Genomic DNA, 23098 nt, shown 5'->3' with positions numbered 1-23098 from the left:
CCACCAGACCGTCTGGCCTCCGGTTCTTTCTGTGGAGAGATTTCTGACTGAGTGGGCCTGGCTGGGAAACCCAAGGCATGTCCAAATTTGAGCCTCTGAGGTTCCCATTTTGTTCCATAAAACGGACAAGACAGTGCAGATGGATCTAAGAGCAGAGATGATGTGTCAAAGTGAAACCCAGCCCAGAGAGACAGACCCAATCATGTGGCTTCAGCGTTCAGATGTGCTAGACCGTGTGACCAGTGGCTCTTCCCTTTTCGCCTTGTCTGGCAGGAAACAGAACTCAACAGCATGCTCAACTTCAGTAGCTCTGCACAGCCTAGGCTGGCAGTTCTCAACTGGGACAGAAGCCCCCAAGGACCTATAGGAACACTCCACGCTGCCTCAAGAGGCTTAGGACCACGCCACAGAAACAGCTCACGGAAATGCTTCCTGGACTCCAGTGGGTGCACGAGGGAGCTCCCGGCCACCTCCAGAGGAACGTCAACCCCACGCAGAAGCCAGACACAGAGAGCAGCAACTCAGAGGTCACAGCAAAGTTATCCACCAACTACTGAAATTAAATTTATTAAGAGGTAACGGGTTTTCAATGAATTTATTAATCAATTTGACAACGCCTGGGGATTGTAATATAAAAATAATCAGCTGGCCTTCTCACCAATGTGAGATGCCAAGAGGTGTCATTTAATTTCCCGGTGCCTACTGCCGCCTCGTGAAACTCACTGTTACGTTAATTGAGATGAGAGTTTGGCAATTTGGAATTTCAGGGCTGCCTGTGTTCATTTTGTCTGGGGCCTGCACATACGGGTGAGCAGCAACTCCGTGGCCCACAGATTTCGCCTGGGGTCAGGGGTGCAGGAAGGGTCCCTCTCCCTGGCCCCAGCACACTGGATCCCAAGATGGGGGCCACGCCCCCAAGGGACAGGTGAGACCTCTTCTCAGTCTTGAGACCTCACAGGAAGGTGAAGGAACGGAAGGCACCGTGGACAGGAAAGGTCCTCTGGGCCGAGTCTTTTCTCCTCCCTCCTGGACTCTGGGTAGGAGTCCTCATGAGACCCTGAACTGGCATCCCTTTCTGACTGTCCCCAGCATCGCCAGGTAGAGCTGGCAACTCCAGTCACAGAAAAGAGCGCTTTGGGGGACGGGGGTGGCAGACAGACGAGGTGGTCTCCTCTTGAAGTCATCGGCAAGACTGAGGGGTAACACCCAAGATGCACCAGGGCCAGGGGAGCAGAGGGGACGAGCAAAGCCCAGCTCGGTCACCCTTCAAACTTCCCATGCAGGGGACACTGGGGAGCCGAGGGTGGGGCCCCACAGGTGCAGGCTCCAGTCGGATGGGCCAGGTCGGGGTCTCAGCCTGGCTCAGCCATGCTCTCTGCTCAGAGTCTCTGGAAGCCTGGGGTCCTCAAGTCTGCAGTGGCCGCCATGCTAAAGGGAGTAGCAGTTGAGTGGTGGCCCCAATAATCGTTACTGATTCAGCGTTGCTGTGAGAGAAGGCGTCCAGGGACTCGGAGACTGCAGACACCCGAGCACAGCGCTGACCCCACAAATGCACAGCAGGCAGTAGCTGACCCGAGGTTTCCCCAGCCCGGCTCCGGGAGGCCCTGTGCGGCGATGCTGCTATGCTGGGGACGCTGGTGGAGGGCTCTGGCTGGACCCGGGAGCTCGGCAGCACAGGCAGGCGCACCCAGGGCCACCGAAAGCCTGTGCAGCCACATCCTGACTTCAGATGGGTCATTTTCCTTCACCATTTACTTAAAATCTCTGTTGGAAATGGCCCCTGTCCCTGTTCGAGCAGCGAGGGGGACTGCTCCTGGCCTGCGTGTGGCCTGACAGGAGCCGGTGCTGGGCAGCCTCAGCCCACACTGCACGGCCTTGCCACCGAGACCTGCCAGCCTGCCCAGTCCTCACATGCCTGCACCTGAGCGTGGGGTCACTGTCCCCAAGTGCAGCCCTGGGCTGCACCACCTTCTCTGGCATCAGCTCCAGTGGCCCTCCCAGCCACTCTGGGCCCAGCCCCGTCCCTGCCCTCAGACTCAGTCCCTCTCACACCAAGCTTGCTCACATCTGTCACTCAGCCACCCCTTCAAGATACCCATCGGCTCCACCTGGGAAGAGGGCCTCCCTGCACTGTCCCGAGGCCCGCTCAGGGTAGAGAAGCCAAACTCACCCAACCATCACTGAGGATCCAGGGTGAGGCTTCCTTCCTGATGCCCAGAGAGGGGTCCATGGATTCAGGGGCCAGGGTTAGCTGAGCCGTGGGAAGGACCTGCAGAGCTCAAGGGCCACCTGGCAGAGCAGAGGGGCTGTCACGAGCAGCCTCCCCTGTCTGCAGAGGAAGCAGAGGTGAGGCCTCTGCAGAACATGGGTGGCTGTCACCTGAAAACTGAGGACCAGGATGGCTTTCTGCAGCCCAGGACAGGGCACTGACTAAAGGCCTTTCCCAAGGAACCCGCCTTCTTTATAAATCACCTCCCTTCTGCCCTCCAAAGCCACGTCTGGTCTGTGCAGATGTGGAGAGGGCCGAGCCCTGGAAACGCCTCAGTCCAGGCACCAGAGGACAAGGACCAGACGAGGGAGGAGGGAGGAGGAAGGGAAGAACCAGGACGGGAGGCGCAGGCAGGAGCCGGAGGCAGCAGTGGCCCTCTCTCCCTCCCTCCCCCAGGGAAGAGGGGTCAGGCACCCAGAGGGCCAGGCCAGCCCAGGTGTGCTTTCCTGCGGCTCCGAGGTTCAGGGGCACTGCTCGCCTGCAGATCCGACGCGCAGCCCTGCAGAATGAGGTCTGCTTTGCATGGAATCCTTAGAGCCCCCACCCCAATGGCAATCGCGTTCTCAGCAGCGGCCGCTGACCCTCAACAGCAGTGAAGCCAGCACGGGGAGCTGTCCAGGGAGCGGGCCCTCGAAGGGCCACATGTGCACCCCACAGCCGGCTGAGTCCCACCCACCAACTCTGGAGGCCAGGTGAGCCGGTGCCTCCGGGCACCCCACCATCTCCTCTCCTGCTCGCTCCCGATGCCCCTCACCTGGGCACTCTCCCTTCTAGAAAACACTCCCAACCCAGGGCAGGTGCAGGCGGCTGCTCCAGCTGCACTATAATCACAGGGGTCTCTGCAGGCTCCAGAGGCCAAACCCACCCCACCTTTGCGGAGCTGGGCACACGAATGGTAATAACGAGCATCTCTGAATTGAAGGACTATGGGGAAGGGATCCCTCCTGAGGCCGGAGATGCCCCGGAGCAACCTCCCGGGAGAAGAGACGGGCAAAATGGCAGCACGTTCCAGAGGTTGCTCAGGGCACCCTTCGAAGAGACCAGGCCCCTGGGGGACACCACCATGTTCAAGGGTTGCCCAGGGACTTCTCAGGACTCCACTGGCCACAGTCAAGCCAACGGGATCCTCGGGGGGGTAGAGCACTGCACCTCCCTCACCTTCCCAACAGCCCAGCCCCAGCCATGGGCCCCTGCGACCTGCCCTGGACCCACAGCAGGGAAGGTGCAGGCTCCCAGCAAGGAGGACGTGCAGCTGCAGGGGCACGGGAGGTGGCCCTGGGCACCCTGAGGACAGGCTCAGGACACCAGAATCCAGGCACAAGAGCTCCCATCATGGGCCTGGCTCCAAGGCCACACCTGGAGCAGGTGTGCCTGGTTCCTCAGGAGGACATGGAGGGGTCAGGGTTGCACCCAAAGGTGGGCACTGGCCCCCAGGGCGAGAGGAGAGGAAGGCGGGTCCTCGTAGATGCAGAGGCGCTGTGCACGGGGCTGGGGCAGGAGATGGTGTGGGAGCCCATGGGTGTGGTCACCCGTTCACTGGGCCCAGGCGAGGGCGCTGGGGGGAGGGGGCAGATTGCCTTCCCTCTGTGACGCTGCCCAGGTCACATGGTCACAGTCTGACCACCCCGTTGGCCTTTCCTTCCTTGTTTCTGTTGTTTAATTCTTCTTATATTTCATTTGTTGTCGGCCTGTGATCTCACCTTGACACACTGAGATGCATCGGTGGGCCACACGCCTCCACATGAGGAGACCCTGGAGCCAGCGGGCCACCTGCCCTCTTAGCATGGGGACCCTCTGGGCCCATCCTCCTGAACTGGCAGCCCGGCCCCCAAAACACTTCTGCTCCATGCTCCATGACACCGGATCCCGTTCCTTTGTGTCTTGAAAGCTCCCCTGCCTCTCTGTTCCTCTGCGAGGGCCAGGAACAGAGAAGAACGTGAGGGTGACAGGTATGGGTCACCTGGGGTGGCATGCCACCACCAAGAGGGCCCTGGGTCCGAGCGTACTGCCCAGGGAGCTCACCTCCAGCTGCTGACTCTCCCTCGGGACCAAGGCCACTGGGTGCTGAGCATCAAGTGGACAGACTCCTCATCTCCTGGGAGTGTCCTGGCTGCATCCCAGTGTGACAGAAGCCACGTGGCCACCTGAGGAGGCCATGGTGCCCTGGTCTTGCTCAGAGTAGCTGTGAAGACCGCTGGCCTGGGAGATCCTGACCCGCACCAGGGGCTTGCGTCCTGGGACCTCGGAGGGAAGGGGAGGCAGAACCAAGACCCAGGAGGGACAGCTGCAGCAGGACACTGCCCTTCACAGAGACGCTCACTTTGACTAAAGCATCGGTTCAAAGACACTCCAGCTGTGACACTGACCCCCAAGGCAAAAGGTGGAAATGTTCTGGGAGGAACGTTGAAGCCCCTGACCTGCCACGTCCCACCACCTGTGCTTACGGTGACCTTTGCTGTTTTCTTGGTCTGGGGAGCTCACACCCCAGGCCACGGAGCTCCCAGACCAGACCTTCCCGGGTTCACTAATTCACATTGGCTCCTGGCCCTGGGCCTCCATCCAGAACCTGGGTGAGATCGTCGCTCCCTGGGGCTGCGAGCACAAGGCCCCACCTGCCCACACTGTGCAGAGTCCGGGCTCCGAGGTTTCTCCACGTCCCACTGCCCGTGTCCCAGGCACAGCAGAGCTCCAACGACCTGAGCAAAGAGGAGACACCACTGCCTCCCCAGAGCCCCCAGACCCCGGACGCCGGCCAGTGAAGAGAGATGTGGACGACTCCCCGGGCAGACGCAGAAGGACGCAGGAGCACTGTGTGGCTCCCGTGGCCACACCTGGCCTGCACCCTCCACGGCTGTGCCGCAGGCGCCAAGGAACACAAATCAACACCAATTAACTAGCATGAGTCCTGCGCCATCCATTAACGGCATCTGGTCGGGGAAGCTGTGCCGTCCACGTGAGGCCCGGTAGCACTTAGGGTGGCTTTGCAGTCATTAGCATTTTAACTGCTAAAACATCCTAACAGTGAAGTCCCCCCACCAAAACAGGCCAAGGCCACGGGCAGCAGGAACGTCTTAACAACTCACCCCGACACTTCGCAAACCCAGCACACACGTTGGAGGGAGCAGCAGGCTCCCTCCGACCGAGGCCCGCCACACACGCCAAGGGCGTGACCTCAGGCCGCCCAGCCAGGAATCCTGTCGTCTTGTTATCCAGTGGAGTTTTAAAATGAATGAGCAAATCCACTGCCATAATGCCAGTGTGGGTCTTTCGCAGGCCTCAGGTGACACTCTCGGACACCTAGGAGCCAGGTGCAGGGACTTGGGATGTGCCCTGCCATGCGCCGGGCCAGGGCACACGGAGAAGGGAGCCCGAGGAGTGCAGCTGGGCCTGGGGCTGGCTCTGGGGCTCCCGGGGGAGGGGCCCCTGGGGGCTCCTGCTCCACCTCATTCTCACCCCATCCAAGAGATTTCTGGAGCCCCTGGGGCCTCCCTGGTGGGGGCCGAGCAGCTGCAATCTGTTGCTCACCTGCACCTGTATGTGGGCAGCACCCACAAGAGCCCTCCACAGCCAAGTCCAGGCCTCCCTGGTCTCTGAGGGGGCATCCATTTGACAGGGACACTGTCTGCTGTCAGCAGGGGACAGCGCTCTAGGCCACCTCATCTCTGTCCGCACCTCTCCCCAGCACTCCCCAGGACTCCCAGACCCTGTCCTGGACAGCATCTGGCCCAGGAGAGTGCAGGAGGGGCTCAGTGCAGCCCCTGTCCCCCAGCCCCTGCACCCAGCACCATGCAGGGGTTAGTCTGCATCGCAGGTGGGGTCCAGGTCTGGGTGTGAAAGGGAGGCAAGGCCAGATCCCCTGGATGTCAGGCTGGCTGGTCTGGGTTCAAGGGTCCCCAAGCACAGGTGACAGGGACAAAGTGACAAAACCACAAATGACAGCCTGTGCACCAGGTGACAACGAGACAGCCTTTCTGGGCAGTGCCCTGACAACTCAGGCATCCACCCCGGCTCTCCTCCCTCACTCCTTCCAGGCAAAGTGAAGACACGCCAGGCACCACCACAACTCAGCCAGAACCACCCACCCAGGCCTGCTCCTGGGTCCCCGCCCTGTCTGGGACATACCACGTGGTTGCCAGGGCAATGGCCGAGGTGAGATGGAACCAGCTCCCAGAAGTCATGGAGTATGGGACCCGGGGGCCTCGCCGCTTAGCCAGCGCACAGTTGGCTAGCCCTATACTCCCAGGTTCGTTGTCCACACAGCCAGGAAGGGGCGACGGCCAGCCTCCCAGGCCTGCCACATTCTGCACCTACACCTCAGCCACAACCCAAAGAGGCAAGCACACCGTGAGCTCAGTGACACCTGCCAGGTCCTGTGACCAAGTGACAGTCACTAGCTGAAACACAAGAGGTCCGCCGAGTAGCATCCTGCAGCGCACAGCACAGCAGTGCACACAGGCAGCCGGAGGCCAGAGGCTGCAGCTCTCAGCCCAGGGAAGCCTGGGGCTGCACCCGCCTGGGCTGCGTCTCCAGGACCCGCCCTCTGCTGAAAGTGAGGTGGAGGGACCACACACCGGTTCCTGCGCACGGAGGTCTGACTGCTGAGCACGCCTTCAGGAACAGCCCAGTCTCAAACTCCCATTGTCCTACCAACAGCGTCTCCAGGGATTGACCAGTCTGAGGATGCAGAGCAGCATGTGTGGGTACAGCAGCTGGCCCTGTACCAGGTGTGTGTGCGTGTAAGGCGAGCCGCCGACACCCCTCAAGAAGCTCAAACACGAGTCCCAGCTCAGCCACAGGGCAGATGCCCCCGGGAAGAACAGCTGCCTGCCTGGGGGCCAGCAGGTGCTGGGAGGCCTGAACACTCTGCCCCTGCAGGACTCAGCAAGGGACAGGCTGGAGAGAAGCAGCAGGGCGTTGCTGGCCAGGGCTCGGCAGGAGGGCCTGGCTTCCCAATCACTCATGTAAAGGCAGCCAAGGGGCAGAACCTTCCAGACAGGAAGGCATTGGGACATTTCTTCCATGGGCTCAACGCACCCCAGAGATCTCTGAAGTTGTGCCCAGGGACTCAGTCACCTCTTGGAGGGGTGGGCATAATTAAACCGCAGGGCGGGTGCAGAAGGGCTGATGGGCCTCGCCGTCACTGCCAGGAGACCAGAATGTCCCCTCACCTCTCTGTGCCTGGTCACCATGGTGGCACAGCTACTTCTGCAACACGAGGACCACAGACAGCTAGAGACCCTGCACTGGTTCCAGGCTCTGGAAAGAGCAAGCGAGGACACCTGCAGAGGCCTTCCCTCCAGGAAGCAGGCAGACGGCCGAGAGATGGCTGCTCAGAGCCTGCGGGTGCTGCCCAGCAGGGAGAAGCCACACACCAGGGCAAGGACACCCACAGGCAGGGGTCTGCAGCAGAGCCTCCGCAGCCACCCAGGCCTGCTGGCCGTTTAGCCACGGAATGAGAAATGGTTCTGAGCATTGCTACCCTGATGGTACCGAGCTCAGGACCTTTATCCACAAGCCTGAAGACCCAGCCCAGGCATGCTCAGTGGGACCCACAGACAAGGAAGCCACGGATGGGGCCTACAGCCAACCCTGCCTCCAGGGACAGGGGCAAGGTCCAGGGACAGTTTGAGTTGTCATAATTGGACAAGGGGGCTCGGAACGAGTAGTGCCCTCACATGCACACAGAACAAGCCAAATGCCCACGGTCTGTGGGGACTGGACCAGAGGGAGTGCAGGACAGTGGGAGCTCGGGGAGCCAAGTAGCAGGTCGGGGGGCTCGTGAGCGGGGCTTCCCTCTGCAATACTAATACAGTAGTCACCTTCACTGGGATGCCGCACCGTGGGCCTTCTTCCTCTTTAATGAACTTCAGAGTTCCTCAGGTGGGACCTGAAGCCACTCTTCAGAGCTCCAGAGCCCCCCAGTCTCCAGCCCTGCCTGCAGGCCCACCCCTTTCAGCCCCCTTCCCAGCTCCTTCCTAGAGCCACAGATGGCTGCTGGTCCTGGCTCAGAGCTGGCCAGGTCAGCTGCTCTGCCATGGATGTTAGCTTACTGTTGCACTGTGCTGGAAAGGCCATCTTTTCTAGAATTCTCAACCAGTGCAGAAACAGGGCAAGGGGCTGGTCCAGAAGCATCAGCAATGAGGCCACTGCAGCCAGTGAGGAGGGAGGAGTGCATGGGACCCCTGTGGACAGCAGGCAGCAGGCCCTCGCTTCCCCATCTTGGCCCAGTCCCTCAATCCCACACCCAGTCCCTAGCCACACCCCAGCCTCCAGCAAGACCCCCACAGGGAGGAAGGGGGCCTAGTGACTCCCGACAGACTTCCCCTGAGAGGGCCACCTGTCAGAGCCCAGGTCTGTGTGCAGAGTGGGCGTGGCTTCCCAGGGGGAGCCCAGACCCAGTGAGGGGCTGCATGCCAGCCGAGGCCCCTCCTAGCCCCTGGCCGGGGAACCAGCCCAGGTTCCTCATCTAGGAGACCAGGCTGTGCTGCAGGAGCAGCAGGCCACACAGCTTCCTGAAAGGGAGAGAGCAGACCTCAGCGGCTAGCTGGTGGCAGGAGAGGCTTTCTCTACACTTGGTCTCACTTATTCATTCAGAGGACATCGCCAGGCGTGAAGCTGCTCTAGGCCCATGCTCCGAGGGTTCTTTGTCTGGGACAGCCTATCCATGGTGACAGTCCTCAGGAAATCAGGGCCCCGAGGACAGGGTTGTCCCCATCTGCCGTCCACGCTGTTCCTGAAACTCACCCTGCAAACCAGGCCAACACAGTTCTCCAAACAAGCAGGCAGGTCACGGGCAGCACTGACCAGCCTCAGCATGGATGGAGCAGTCCCCTCTGTGCACAACTCAGGTGAGTGACATCAGAGGACAGGCAGGCCCTCTTTCCCATCAATCCTGGCTGGGCGCCCGATCCTGTGTATCCCTGAGCCCTGGGGCAGGTGTCTAGCAGGGGAGGTTCTATCTGGCCATGCCACTCACTGCCCACAGATCAACGAAGTGTCTGCCCAGGCAGTCAGGCACTCAACCCCCCGGAGGCAAGAAGCCATGCCCAGCTCAGAGCCTAAAACAGTGGAGGGGACAAAGTGGCCTGTTGGAGGCTTGGTGGGGGTGTGGGCAGGGCTGTGTAAGACAGGGACTCAGGGCATTCTGGTGCCAGCCCCAGGAGAACAGTCCTCCCCGTGTCCAGCACCCTGGAGAGTCACCTGGGCAGGCTCTGCCCAGGTGAGAGGACACCTCGAACCAGGTAGTGAGAGCGGATGAGCGCAGTCCAAGTTCCTGTGAAGCTTCCGGAAAGCCGCTCGTGGAGGCCACTGTGGAGCAACCATCTAGTGGAGCTCCAACTCCAGGAATAGAGTCCCCTGGGCAGGACCAAGGGACAGAGGATGACCCTGGAGAGGCCCTGCGTGTGGGGAATGGGGGAGGCTAGGACAGTGGCAGAGAGGTCCCTGCACCCAGGGGCAGGTGCTGGGGCTCAGGCGATGCAGGGGAACAGGTACACGCATTTGGAAGGACCAACAGGTAGGCTGGGCACAGGGACAGGGCAGAGGACACCATCACCAAGGAGCCCAGGGAAGGCTGAGCAGGGTCCAGCCATGGAAGTGGGACTCAGGACCGACCCTGAGACGCCTCCTGCCACTCTGAGAGGCCCCGCGTTCTCCACGGGGAGCTGGGCAGCAAGCTGCAGGGTGTGGGGGGCACCAGGACCAGGAGAGCCCAGGGCCGGCCAGGGCTGCCCTCTCCACCACTGCCGCCCTGTTCGGTGCCCCTGGACTGTGGCGCCCCGGGGGCTTCAGGAAAGCACCACCTCCCTCCTCCAGGTCCCTGCCCTGGGCTGGTGCTCTCCCCACTCCCCAGGTGAAGATGCTGCAGGCTGCATCTGGGGCCTCACAGGTGGGCCTGCAGCCCTGAAGACGGGGACGCAGGAAGCCCCACTGGCCTCGCCTCCCTGAGGGCAGAGGTGACCTGCCAGACATTTTAATAAATAAGCAAACCCCTAGGTGTATGAAGCCTGTAGGACCCTCCACCACATTTGCTGGTGTGAAGCAGGAATGAGAAGTTACCCAGATCCGCGGCCAGTCACTCAGTCTGTTTCTGGAAAGCCCGGCACCCAGACAGCTGCGTTGGCTGCCAGGCTCCTGCTACTGCGCCCTCCGGGTGGGGAGTCTGGAAGAGGAGCCCGTGCCCTTCAGGGACTCCTGCAGGCCTTTCTGGCCTCCAGGCCTCCAGACAGCCCGTCCGTAGGCCTTCACAGAAACCACAGGAGTCTTGGGGCAGCTGGGGTCCTGGTAGATGGGGAAGCCCATGAACAGAGAGGCTGCATTCTGGAAGGGAAGCTCCCAGCCTCCCTGAGTCCCTGAACCTGCAACCACACAGTCCCTAAGCCACAGCCTATGACCTTGCCCCAAGCAGGTACATGCCAGAGGACCCTGAGCCCTCTCCCGCCCACCCCCTCCTTGTGAGGCAGATCAGACTGCGGTCAAGAAACTCCTTGTCCACTCCTCCCTGATCACGGGGGCCGGGCCCTCTCCGGCAGTGCTCTGGGTGACAGGTGGCAATCTGTAGAGGTCATTAACTCCAGAGCACTACATTCTAATGCAAAAATGAGCCCTTCTAAACCAGCAGCTGCCGCGCTATATAAAGAAATGGGGATTTTAATGTTTTGCTTTTCTTCCCTTTTCTAGTGCCACATTATCATAACATTTTCCCATAATTATGCCCATAAAAGTCACCTGAAAATACTTCACACCACGAAAGTTGATCTACATATTTCATCCTGTGGGTGTCGAGTGGCAGGTCTGGAGTCTGGTATTTCAGGGCAGAATTCAGCCAGAGCTTCCTGAGAACAGACCTGTCAGGCAGAACGCCTTTGCTGGGGTCAGGTGTCCTCTGCCTTTGGTGAGGACCCAGCCAGCAGCTGGGAGCACTTGTCCTCCTGGACTGACCAGTGCAGTGTGGCCCTGCAGCAGTTTCTCAGGGAAGAAGCCAGAGCAGGGCTGGGGAGGAAGCAGGGGTGGACAGACCCTCCAGCAGGGGAGTGCCCTTCTAGAACAGTTCCTTTGAAGCCCCTCCCCGGGGTCTCTGGACGGGGAAACCCTTCACAAAAGCAGAACCTATACGTCCACGATCCCTGGCACCGAGCTCAGACAGTAAAAGCCTCAGAGGAGAGGTAACTTACCTTCATGACCTGAAAGGAGCAAATAGCACCTCTAGGGCCAGAAAATCATCAAATAAAAACAAAAAAATTAAGGAAAAAAAGAGTTAGACTTCTAGAGAGTATCACTTCATTAACCCTCCAGTTTTCAATTTTACCTCTTCAAGAACTCCAGAAATAAAATTTGAGCGGCAGCAATATAGCATATTCTAATCTCTCCTAAATATGCCATAAATTGTATTTATAAGGAAGCACAACAGCAGAGTGCCTACGCTCGGTTAGTATTCTAATGGATTAAAAACAATTCAAAAGTTGTTTGTAATTTCTTCTCAGAGTTGCAGCTGAGGACGTGAGATTTAACTGAAAGGCACAACTCAGTTTTCACGGAATTTATTTGAAAAATATCTGCGTCAGACAGGCAGGCGGACCACTTCTCCTGCACGGGGCTCCCTGGCGCTCTGAAACTCGGGCCCCGCCGCCTCCACCACTGGCAGGCCAGGGGTGGCTGGCCACCAGGCCTCCGGAACAGGGGCGTGCAATCTATGTGAGACCCAGCACTTTTCACCTTGGAACTGAGTCCTGCACACCCGTGTCCAAGTCCAGGCTCGGGGTCACGAGGCGCCCTGCTGGCTCATTGCTTTCTGTGCTCCACGTGGCTGTCATAGCCACCATGCTGCGTGCCAGCGTGGAAAGGCCAGATCTTCCAGGCAAGCGCACCAGACTGGTCCCGTTCCACTCCAGGACTGAGTCCAGCAAGCCAAGCTCCCTGCTCCAGAGAGGCTAGGGGAGACCAATCCACATGAGCTCCTCTTACGCCACAACCCAGCAGTTTCAACTTTCTGACCCAAGCTCATCATTGCCACATCTCCTGGAGTCCATGAGTGCGACCCCCTGGGGCGGTCCTGGCTGCCGTGGAAACAGGCCCTGCTGTCGATGTGATGCGCAGGCATGACAGGGCGCATCTTAAAGTAAGCCAACGGGCCCCCTTCCCTGTTTGCTTTTCCGGGCAGTTCTTCCCCAATAGGAGAAAACGACGAGGCTGTATCACCATAGCAACCAGCCTAATTGGTGGACTGCAGGTCCTTCTCCAGCCAGAGGGTGGAGCCCATGTCCTTAGACATGGATCTCCGCAGCAGGCAGAGGGGAGCACGGTCCCTGGGCCCAGGGGTAGAACCCCCCACAGAAATCAGGCCAAGAAACAATCCAGCTTCCTCTGGGCAATGCCAGGCAGGGAGCACCTTGGGAGCCGCGGGAAACACACAGACTTAACAAACAGGATAGGGAAGCCTGCATGGTACTTATCGGTTTCCTAATTAAGAGCATTCAAATATATCTGCTCCGCAACACAAAAACATTCTGGGTAATAAAAATTATAACTGATAACAAAACAATTTACAAACAAGGAAGCTTCTTTATCCCAGTCACACTGGAAGAGGATGGAAATCATAGGAACAGCCTAATTATCATTTTACTTGCTTTATCAATTCTTTAAAAAAAAGAGGTTTTTTTTTTCTATAGGATTGCAATTCCAAGCTATCAGTTATTACGATGTCTATTTTGTATTTTAGTGAAATGTTTTAATTTCTCCATTGCATATCCAGTGTAATGGGGTGTGTCCCAAACCGTTGTTGTATCGTCAGTTATCCTATTACACGAAGACGGAAATGACCACCAGGCTGCCGGGCTCGTCCCAGCTTCCGCTGTGAGTGATTTCTGCTGTTCTGGGTAAGGCGCTTCTCCCGAACGTCCTTGTGGTGGGAGAGTTGTTTGCAGACCGCAGGGAGGCCTCCCAGAGCGAGCAGAGCGCGTGAGCAGAGCCCTCCTCCTCCAGGGTCTGAGTGTCACACGGCCTCCACGGCCTCCACGTTGCTCTGACACCCGACCTGGCACAGCAGGCAGCGGCCTTGGGAAGCGCAAGCCCTCAGGATGCACAGGTGACTACGCCTTGGGATCCAGGCTGTGGCCAGGCTGGAGGAGCAGACACTGCACACACTGCGAGGGGGTTCGGGCATGCCCTTGCTGGTGCCCGGGGAGCAGCGCTGCAGGCCTGGGCCATGACGTGCACTTAGTAACAATTCACAGTTGTTCTTTTCCCCACCTGCTGAGCTGCCTCCACTGGGGCCAGCCCATGGTTCTGGGCTCCCAAAACAGGGCCCAAGGACACTGTTACCAGAACCAAGGCAGGGCAGCCAGCAGGGGGCTCAGGGCACTACCGCCCCTCCCCCAACATTCCCGAGTGAGCCCCTTCCTCCTGGTGATGCTACCAGGAAGTGCGCTCAAATGGCATCTCTTCGGCTCTGCCAGTTCACCTGCCATTAACCCTCTCTCCATCACCTAAGCTGCACTCGGAGGTCTCCTCTGGAAGCCCCTGAACACGGCCCTCAGGCTGCAGGGGGCAGGGCAGTGGGTACTAATGTCAGCCATCCCAGGGACCTGGGAACACGCACCAGAGGCAGGGAGTCTCCTGGGTAGCCGTTACAACCCACTGTCTGTGAACCTCCCTGCTCCTCTGTCCTCCCCAGAGGTGCCACGGCAACTATGGAAATGACCAGCTGCAGAAACAAGTAGGACAGTCTCTGCCCTGGGAACTGGGTTTCCCTGAGATGCCGGTAGGTTGGGCTGTCCCAGGACTCCAGGGCCTGACCAGTGGCCCAAGTCTCCAGGGCTGCTGCAGTCTCATTCTGGAGGCAGCAGAGGCTGAGACTAGGAGATGGGAGGCTCAGGCTATGGAGGTGGCCCAGTCCCAGGGAGGGAGAGGGAAGCTTGGTACTGGCCTCTTTTTTCTTTCTTTCTTTTTTTTTAATTTTATTTTTTTAAAGAATCCATATTTTTTCCATCACCTCCCACGCCCATGGCAATTCTCCATGGCAGGTGTTCCCTAGCACTGGTCCTTCCCTCCCTCTGAGATGGCAAGGTACCTCGGGGGCGGGGAAGCCAATGTCCGGGAAGCCAGGAAGCCTAGTCGGGCCAGAGTCTTGCCCAGGACGCTACAGCACCCCATACACACCCCAAAGAGCTGCGAGCAGGCACCCGGACGCTGACCACACACCCCACCCTGGTCCAAGCCTGCACCCGGCGCACAGACCTCCCTTCCACTCAACCCAGACAACCAGGAGGTTGCTAGGGTCACCCACCATCCCACACCCACCCCAACCCCAGCTGGTGCCCGTGCGCCGACCAGTCCACGACACCACAGCCCCGCTCCCGAGGCCCCGCGACAGACACGCTAGGTCGCCAGTTCAGGTCCCCGATTTGACCCTCGCAATGCCCGCGGCGGTAGCGGTCCTGTCCTGGCACCCTACCCGTCACTTCTTTTTAAGAAGCCCTGACAAGCCAGCTTCCTGGGGAGGCAGAGGCGCAGCCGCGCGTCGGAGCCCGAGCCCGGCTCCTGCCTGAGAAGCCCGGCTCCAGGCTCGGCCGCCGCGTCCCCCCCCCCCCCCCCCACCGAGTCCTCCGCGGAGTGCGGCCGGCGGGAAGCGATGGGCAAGGCGCTCTGCCCATATCCCGGGCGGAACCGCCCGCCCGCCCCAACCTGCCGCCCCTCCAGCGCGCGGCTCCGCTGGGAAGCCTCTTGTGGTTGGGCTCGCATCGCCCGCCTGGGCCGGGAGCAGGGACGGCACGCCGGGCAGCGGCGGTGCCCGCCACGCAGGGATGCGGCGCGCCATCCCGGGCCTGGCGCCCGGGCCCTGCCCCGGAGTCTGGGGAAGGAAGCTCGGGCAGAGGCGCCCGAGCCCGAAGTGCCCGAGCGCCGAGAGCCGCGCGGACCCTGGACCTCCTGGCCCAGCGGAGAACCGGCCGGGACCTGGGGGACCGCGAGCCACGCGCTCGCAACTCCGCACCGACTCGGGGCGCCCCGCCGGGGCTGGGATTGGGCCGGGCAGGGACCCGGGCCCGGGGAGCCCTGCGGGGACCCGGGCGCGCGGTACTCACTGCAGTAGGCGATGAGCAGGCTGGCCAGGATCATGAATGCCCAAAAAGTTGAGGACATGCTGGGCAGGGCGGTCGCATCTTGCCGGCTGCTGGTCCTGGGCGATGGCGCCATTGAAGCCGCGGCGCCCGCGCGGGGGGCAGCAGCGCGTCTCAGCAGCCGGCCCTGCCCGCGCCCCCGCGCCGGCCTCCACGTGCGGGCCCCGCGCGCGCCATCCTCCTCCTCCTCCGCCGCCGCCGCCGCGCCCCGGCCCCGGCCCACTGCGCCCCGCGCCGGCCCGCCCCGCGCCGCGCCCGAGCCGCCCGCGCCCGCGCCCGTGCCCGCGCCGGCCCGCCCGGGGACGCCGGCCCCGCGGCTCTGGGCGTCGCTGCGCGCGCTCCGGTTGGGCGCGCTCCGTCACCAGTGCAAGGGGCGCGCCTGGTGCGCGCACCCGACGCAGCCTGCCCAGCTCTGGCCCGGGACTGGCAGGGGAAGCTGGCAGAGGGGACGCCGCGCCAGAGCCGCGCCTCTGGATGGCGACAGAGACGGCCCAGCGCGCCCGCAGCCTGGGCACTTCGCGGGCAGGACTGGCCCACTAGCGTGAAGTTTCCGGGGTTGGGTCCTAGTGTTTTATCTGCTGCCGCGAAGGCCTGTAACGCTGGGGTCGAAGATCCTGCCTGGAATGGGATCCGGGACTTGGATTCAGAGTTTATTCCAAGCAGAGGGTGCTTTGGGCCTGTTCCCTGATGAGCTGTGTCACCCTTGGTCCAGGGTATGCGTTGGTGACCCAGGGCACACCAGGAGTGCAGCCTTGGACCCGTGGAGTGTTCTGAGGCCAGGTACCAAGCAAGTTCCTTCAGTGTGGAAGGCAGACACTGCCATGCATGGAGACGTTTCCACACTGCCCAGGAACTCTGTTGTTCCTGGTGAGGCACTTGCACCTCTGCCAGGGTCCTGATCCTTGGTGAGCCCTCTCCTTAGCCATCCTTGCAAGGGCAAGGTCTCAGAGGTGTCTCTGGGCTCCCAGTTCCAGCTCTAGTCCCCCTGAGGTAGCTTTTCTGAGAAGGATAACAAAGATTACAGTGCATTTTATTTGAAAAATTATCATCTGCAAAGCGCTCATTCCTATAAATAAGCCAAGGAGGGAAACTGAGTACTTTGAGATCATGTTTCCACTCTTCCCCAGCACTTCCTCCTCAGCCCAAGGGGTAAACTCCCAAGCCTGTGTTCCCTCATCGTCCTGTTGCCCTGTAAGGTTGGCCCCTACCAGTACCCAGCTACCTGACCCAATACCCCTTCCTTCCTGAAGGTCAGTGGAGAGCTGATAGAATCCCCCTTGGGATTCATAGGGTCTTTTCCTCCTGCATGGGAAGGAGGGGCTTGCATCCCGTGAGGTCCTGTTGGAGCTGGGGCTCTTCCCAACATATCACTGGGTGGTCACCAGCATCATCCCTTCACATTGAGTCCTGGTCTGAGGGACCTCTAAGAGGACCACAGAATTGGAGAAGGTGGCAGCCAAGAGTCCCTCATAGGGGAAGCTTCCCACAGGCCCTAGACACAAGCTCATGCAAGCTTGCACATGCCGTGACACATGGCCACATAGTCAACCCCCAAGCACAGGCACAAAGTGCACACATTCTGTGTCACAAACACACATGCACAGAATCACGCTGGGGAAACTGAAACAGAGAAGAGAGACTTCTCCAGATGGTCGAGTCCCTGCGGGTGCTCTCTGACCAGGCCCATCAGATTCTCAGTTCTTGTTTAAGTAAATACTGACTTTCCTGGTCACCATCTTCTCAAGGACAGCTGCTCCCTGCCTGCTTGGCTGCAGGGAGGCCACTCTGCAGAAGCTGGGGCTTCTCACAATGCAGGTGGCACAGGGGACAGCACCCTTTGTCTTGGGTGAGCAGGGCCGGTGTCTGCCCCGGCCCAGAGCTGGGTGGGAGGCCCCCTCAGTCAGGATCTACGGAGCTAGCCGTGGATGCCTGGATTTCTGTCGAAGCCATTTACCCTGCCCGAGAGGAAACTTTCTCAACCGCAGATCCACTCACCCTGTCCACTCTTGACTCATCTTCTATTCCAACATTCTACCTATGTTTATTGGGCACGTACTAGAGGCCAGCACTGGAAGCTGGGAAATCAGCAAGAGCTACATTTCCTGTGCCCCACAAATGTGCTGTCAGTTTGGGAAACAGAAAAGGAGAAGAGCAAGTACAGCCATATGGCAGTGCCATGATGGCCAGACTCAAAGGGCATGGTGGGGCATCTGGCCAAGGTCGAGCTGGAGGGCACAGTAAGGTGTGTGCCCAGGAGGGCCTCCAGGAGAGTCACTGTCAGACACTCTTCATGCCATCCTTAGTACTGACACCTACATGCATCTGCGCGCACACACACACACACACGTGTCCCCTGCACACACATGCACACGCCTGTAATGAAAGCATCACCAGGCAATGTATTATTCTCTGACACTTTCCATTTTATCCTAATTCAGTTCTTAAAATGCTGGTTGCCCACCCAATAATTTGGTTTATAATCATTTTCCTTGTTTGAAAAGCCCTGTTCCAAGACAGATGTGTCTACATGGAATCAGGAGGGTAAATTGGAGATGTCCTGCCAAAGGCGGGGGGTGGCTGTGGCAGTGGGTGGCTGGGGAGAAGGCTCCAGGCTGGGGGAGCATCAGTTAAGTGGCCGGTTTCATGTGGGCACTCAGGCCAGGAGGTATTTGCAGTTGCCTTGATGGGTTGGGTGGGGAAGGCTAGGGTGTTGAGCACAGTTCGTTCTGTGTGCTGGAGACTCCTACGGAAAGCACCCTAATGGAGCCTTCTGGCCTATGGCTGGGGTCCAGGGAGTCAGGAGAAGTCCAGTTGTCTGCCCAGGTTACACGAGGGGGCCTGTGGGACAGGTGGGCTAAGGAGGAGGCTGCAGAGTGAGGACCCGGCCTTCCCAGTGGGGTCAGCAACCTGGTCTGGCACTAATGCACCGTCCAGGTGCAGCCAGCTGAGAGGTGTGAGTAGGAGTTCCCCCCAAGCCTTGTTTCCAGGGCCCTGGTGAGGGAGACCAAGAGGGAAATTGGGGATGGGGGATGAGCAGAGCGCTGAATCCGGTTGCTAGGCGACAGAAAGCTCAGTTCTGGATCCCAACATGTAGCACCAATTGACGATTTGTTGTTGTTGATGGGCTGGTTCTGATCACTCGCCAGAATTAACAGCACCTTACGTCTCGAGACCTACACCACGTATTAGAGAATCACATCGGCACCCCAGCGCCCAGCCTGAAACCCAGGGGCAATCATCCTCGAACCCTTGGAGAAATCCTCACTTCACCTGAGCCCTGGTGAGGTGCTGGACTGCTGACCATGGCCAAGGAAGGCCATCCTGCCCGCTGGTCGAAATCTGACCTTAGAGTCTCCCAAGAGGAGGCCGGCTGAGAGCAGTGGCCATGGCTCACGGGGATGTCCCAGCAGAGTCCTGGCCTGTGCTCAGGGCGCCAGTGGGTCGCCGCCTGCCTGGCTCAGCTGTGCGCACAGTGCTGCCGTCGCATCTCCACACCTTCTACATCCCGTTAGGCCTGCGGTCCCCGGCCCTGGGCCAGTCAACAGCTCCCAGGCATCTGGATTCTGGAGCTGTGCGTTTCCATGTGAGATGTGAGAGGTGGGTTTTATGAAGAAGCAGGCCTTATTTTGTAGGGAATCTATATGGGTCTCGTGTGGCAGACCACTCAAAGGGTGGACTGTCCTGTGCCCCTGTCCAGGTCTGTCCTCCCCCCTGAAATGAGCAGCTTTCAGAGGCACAGCCCATAAGAGGGGCCGAGGCCACTGCTGCTGACAGAGTCCACCAGTGAAGGCTGTGCAGCCATAAATGGGCACCGCGAGTCGTGGCGACCGGCTGTAGTAATGACGAGCAGTGGCGCCTGGACGCTCCACGCGTCCCAGGGCTTTGCCTGTGCTCCTCCACTGCGTCTTCATAAGGACCCTGTGAAGTGGCCCTGCGGGGTCACGGGTGTGGAACCCAGGCGGGGAGAGTGGCCTTTAACCGGGGGTGCCAGCCAAGTTGGGACCCAGGCGTCCAGCTCCCCACGCTGCTCCTGAAGCCCCGGCCGCTGCACCCCGTGGCCATCAGCCCTCACTTGACAGTGTCACAGAAGGATAGGCACGGTGGCCACACCTGTAATCCCAGCGACTCGGGAGGCTGGGGCAGGGAACCCCACGTTGGAGGCCAGCCCCACATTGGAACTTAGTGAGGTGCTGTCTCAAAAATTAAAAAGAGCTGCAGGCGTAGCATGGAGGGGCACTCTTCTAACATGTGCCAGGCCCTAGTTTCAATCCCTCGTACCACAAAATGACAAAAATAATAATAATAGTAATTGGTAGAATTTCTAAGATTAAAAAAAAATAATTTGCAATATGGAGACCCCAGCAAATGAAACTAAAATGTTCCCTGGTTCTACCGCTCAGAGTTAACGGCAGTGGACATCTTGCCACACCTTCGACGTCTCTTTTCTGCCTACGTGCGCTCTGTAGATACTTTGCAGTTTTCTTAGTATGCGGCGAACGTTTTTCACCTCATCTTCTGGCTCCCGACACTGCGGTAACAGCATCTGAAATTCTGCGACATATAAATACCACCGTCTACTTAATCGATCCTTATTTTTGGACAGTTGGGCTATTTCTAGTGTTTGGCTCTTGTAGACGCTTCAGAAATGAGCTTGTGCTTCAGCCGTGTTGTGTACTTGCGGTTGTTTATAGGAAAGAACTAGACAGTGAGAATCACTGTGAAGGCACATTTCCCAAAACATGAGTGTCCGTGGACACGCCCACCCTCAGAGGGTCCCTTCCAGCCGCCCAGACTCTCTCCTAGACACCAAAATCCTGGGCAGTTCTGTGGGCGGCTTTCGCCGTGTGCTTGATCTAATAAGGACTGACAGCTTTTGAGCATGTCATTTTGACTCTTCTGTGAATCAGCTACTCCTGGTATGTTTGTCTTTTTGTTACTGTTTAGTAAGAACTCTTTCAGTTTCTGGAATTAATTTACTCAAGATGCGTGGAATTTGAAGAACAGAACGATATAAGTAAGACAATGACGAGAATTAACCATCTTTCACATTCGTTCAGTCATCTTTGCTGAATGGAACGTGCACTAGCTTTTGCTTTTGGAGATTTAAATACATTGTCAATGGAAATGTGGGGGATGATTCCCATCTTTGGGGCCTTCTGGTATTTTTAACAGTGTCATAGAGGTGTTTTGGGTTCTCCAGAGGAATAGAACCCACAGGGTGTGTGATTGTTTGTGTGTGCTTGTGTGTGGAGAGAGCGAAGTGAGAAAGATTTTAAGGAATTGGATCAGAACCTCCACCACAATTTTGAAAGTCAGTGATAAGAACAGACATTGTTGTCTCATTTCTGATCTTAGAAGATCGCTGTCAAGTCTTTCATCCTTAAGCTGGTGCTAGCTGTACGCTTTGTACAGCTCCCCTTCAGGTTGAAGTTTCTCTCCATGCCTTGTGTTTGGGGAGTTCTCCTTTTCATCACAAGTGGATATTAATTGTCTGTTGTTTCTCCATATGTATGAGACAAACCCATGGTTCCTCCATTGCTACTTTGGTTGTACTTTCGTGTTTATTAAGACCAAAATCTTTCTCGCTTCCTCTTCGATTTATTCTTTAAAAGTGTGTTATTTAGTCTCTAATGTTTTGAAGAATTTTCCAGAGATGTTCTATTATTGATTTCTAATTCAATGTTGGTGAAGGAAGGACTTGAATCCTTGGAAATAATCTGAGACTTGTTTCAAGCACAGAATATGGTTGACCCGTCAGTGTTTCGTCTGCACCTGGGAATGATTTCAGCACGGTGGTTATTCAGTGGGGCTCCTCCAAGTCTCACTTATGCTGGGCTGGCGGGCAGTATTGTTCAAGCCGTCTGTACTGCCAGTGACCGTCCACCTACGTGTTCTACCGATTCAGAAAGGGCGTTCCCGTCCTTGACAACTGTGGACTTGTCTGTTTCTCCTTACGGCTGTTTGCTTCAACTGTTTTGTTCTGTTGTTAAGCACATGATTATTTGTAATTGTTGTGTCCCCCTCATGGATAGATCTGTCATTATAAAATGACCGCTGTTATCCGTTGGAATATTTTGCTATGAAATCTACTTTAACTGAAAGCAATATACCCGCTCTATTAATGTTGTATCTCTTTTTCTATGTTTTCACTTTTAATACATTCATATCCATATTTTTAGATGTTTTGCATTAACAAGTCAAGTCTTTATTTTTATACAATCTATTTTTAGTAATAATATAGACAATTTACATTTAATGTGACTATTTATATTGTTACATTTAAAACCAAATACCACATACTTTATATTTGTGTGACCTGTTCTTTTCTATTTTCCAATTTTTCTACCTTTCTATGGATTATTTGAATACTTTAATGATTCAACTTTATGTTTTTTGTGTATTTATCAACTATATCTCTGTTTTATTTTATTAGTTTTATTTCTTACACCTAGCTTTATTACACAATTTTAAGGTATATTATTATACCACATTTCTTATAAGTAACTGATATAACCACTATATCTGCAATCCTTATTTCTCTATTCTCTATTCTCCTTCTGCTCAAAGGGCTACTTCTTAACATTTCTTACAAAGCAGTTCTGCTGGCAGTGAATTCTTTCATCTTTTGAATATCTCAAAAAGTATTTGTTCATTTCTATTTTTAAAAGATATCTTTGCTAGGTATAGAATTCTAGGTCAATGTACTTTGGTTGTATCGGTACTTTCCAAATGTAGTTCCACTATCTTCTCTCTGGTAACATTTTCAACAAGAAATCTGAAGTCTTCCTTATATTTCTTATATTTGTTCCTCTGTATGTAGCATGCCCTTCTTCTATAGCAACTCTCAATATTTTCTTTCTTTGATTTTTTTGTTCTATATATTTATTATGTATAGCATTATGTTTTGAACTACGTATGTTATGAGATGGCTAAATTGAGGTAACTAACATACATAGTATCACACATAGCTTTCATTTTATGATGAGAAAACTTAAAATCTCCTTTGAGCATTTCCAATAATTTATTGTTAACTATAGTCACCTTCTTCAACAATAGATCAAGTGGACTTATTCTTCCTGAATGACCGAAATTTTCTATTCTTTGACCAACATTCCCTTAACCACCCTTACTATCCCAACTTCTAGTAAACATCATTCTACTGTCTACTTCTATGAGTTTAACTATTTTTGATTCCACATGTAAGTGAGAACATGAAGAACCAATCAACATATTGAAGAAACAGTCTACAGATTGGGAGAAATTATTTCAAATCATACTCGTGTTAAGAGGTTAATATCCAAAATATATAAGGAGCTCAAGCAACTCAACAGCAAGTAAGTAAATAACCTGATTTTAAAATGGGATAAAGAGTGAATAAATTTCTCAAAAGAAATGGCTCACAGGCATATGAGAAAACATTCAACATCACTAGTCATCAGGGAACCGCAAATCCAAACCACAGCAAGATAGCAGCTCACACCAGTTAGAATGGCTATCATCAAAAACACAAGAAATATCAAATGGGGGTGAGGATGCAGAGGAAGATAAACTTTAACAAACTGTTGGTGGAAACGTAAATCAGAAGAGCTATTATGGAACATAGCGAGAAAGGTCCTCAAAAATTAAAAATGGGACTGCCTCGTGACCAGCAGTCCCACTTCTGGGTATACATCCAGAGGAAATGATGTCAGTGTGCTCAAGAGACTCATGCACG

General features: G+C 56.5%; 1 protein-coding gene across 1 annotated transcript in view; it reads right to left on the bottom strand.

Annotated features, from left to right (window-relative positions):
- Nucleotides 1-15604, bottom strand: part of TAFA5 (TAFA chemokine like family member 5) — a 236198-nt gene extending 220594 nt beyond the window's left edge. Inside the window, exon 1 of the mRNA XM_079141267.1 lies at nt 15349-15604. Within this exon, the coding sequence (XP_078997393.1) occupies nt 15349-15460 (112 nt within the window). The 5' untranslated portion in view covers nt 15461-15604. The remainder of the gene's footprint in view (nt 1-15348) is intronic.
- Nucleotides 15605-23098: the final 7494 nt, after the last annotated feature.

The sequence above is a fragment of the Sciurus vulgaris genome (genome assembly GCF_902686455.1).
Source record: "Sciurus vulgaris genome assembly, chromosome: 5".
In the NCBI taxonomy this organism is placed as follows: domain Eukaryota; kingdom Metazoa; phylum Chordata; class Mammalia; order Rodentia; family Sciuridae; genus Sciurus; species Sciurus vulgaris.
This window is presented reverse-complemented; position numbering and strand designations above follow the sequence as displayed.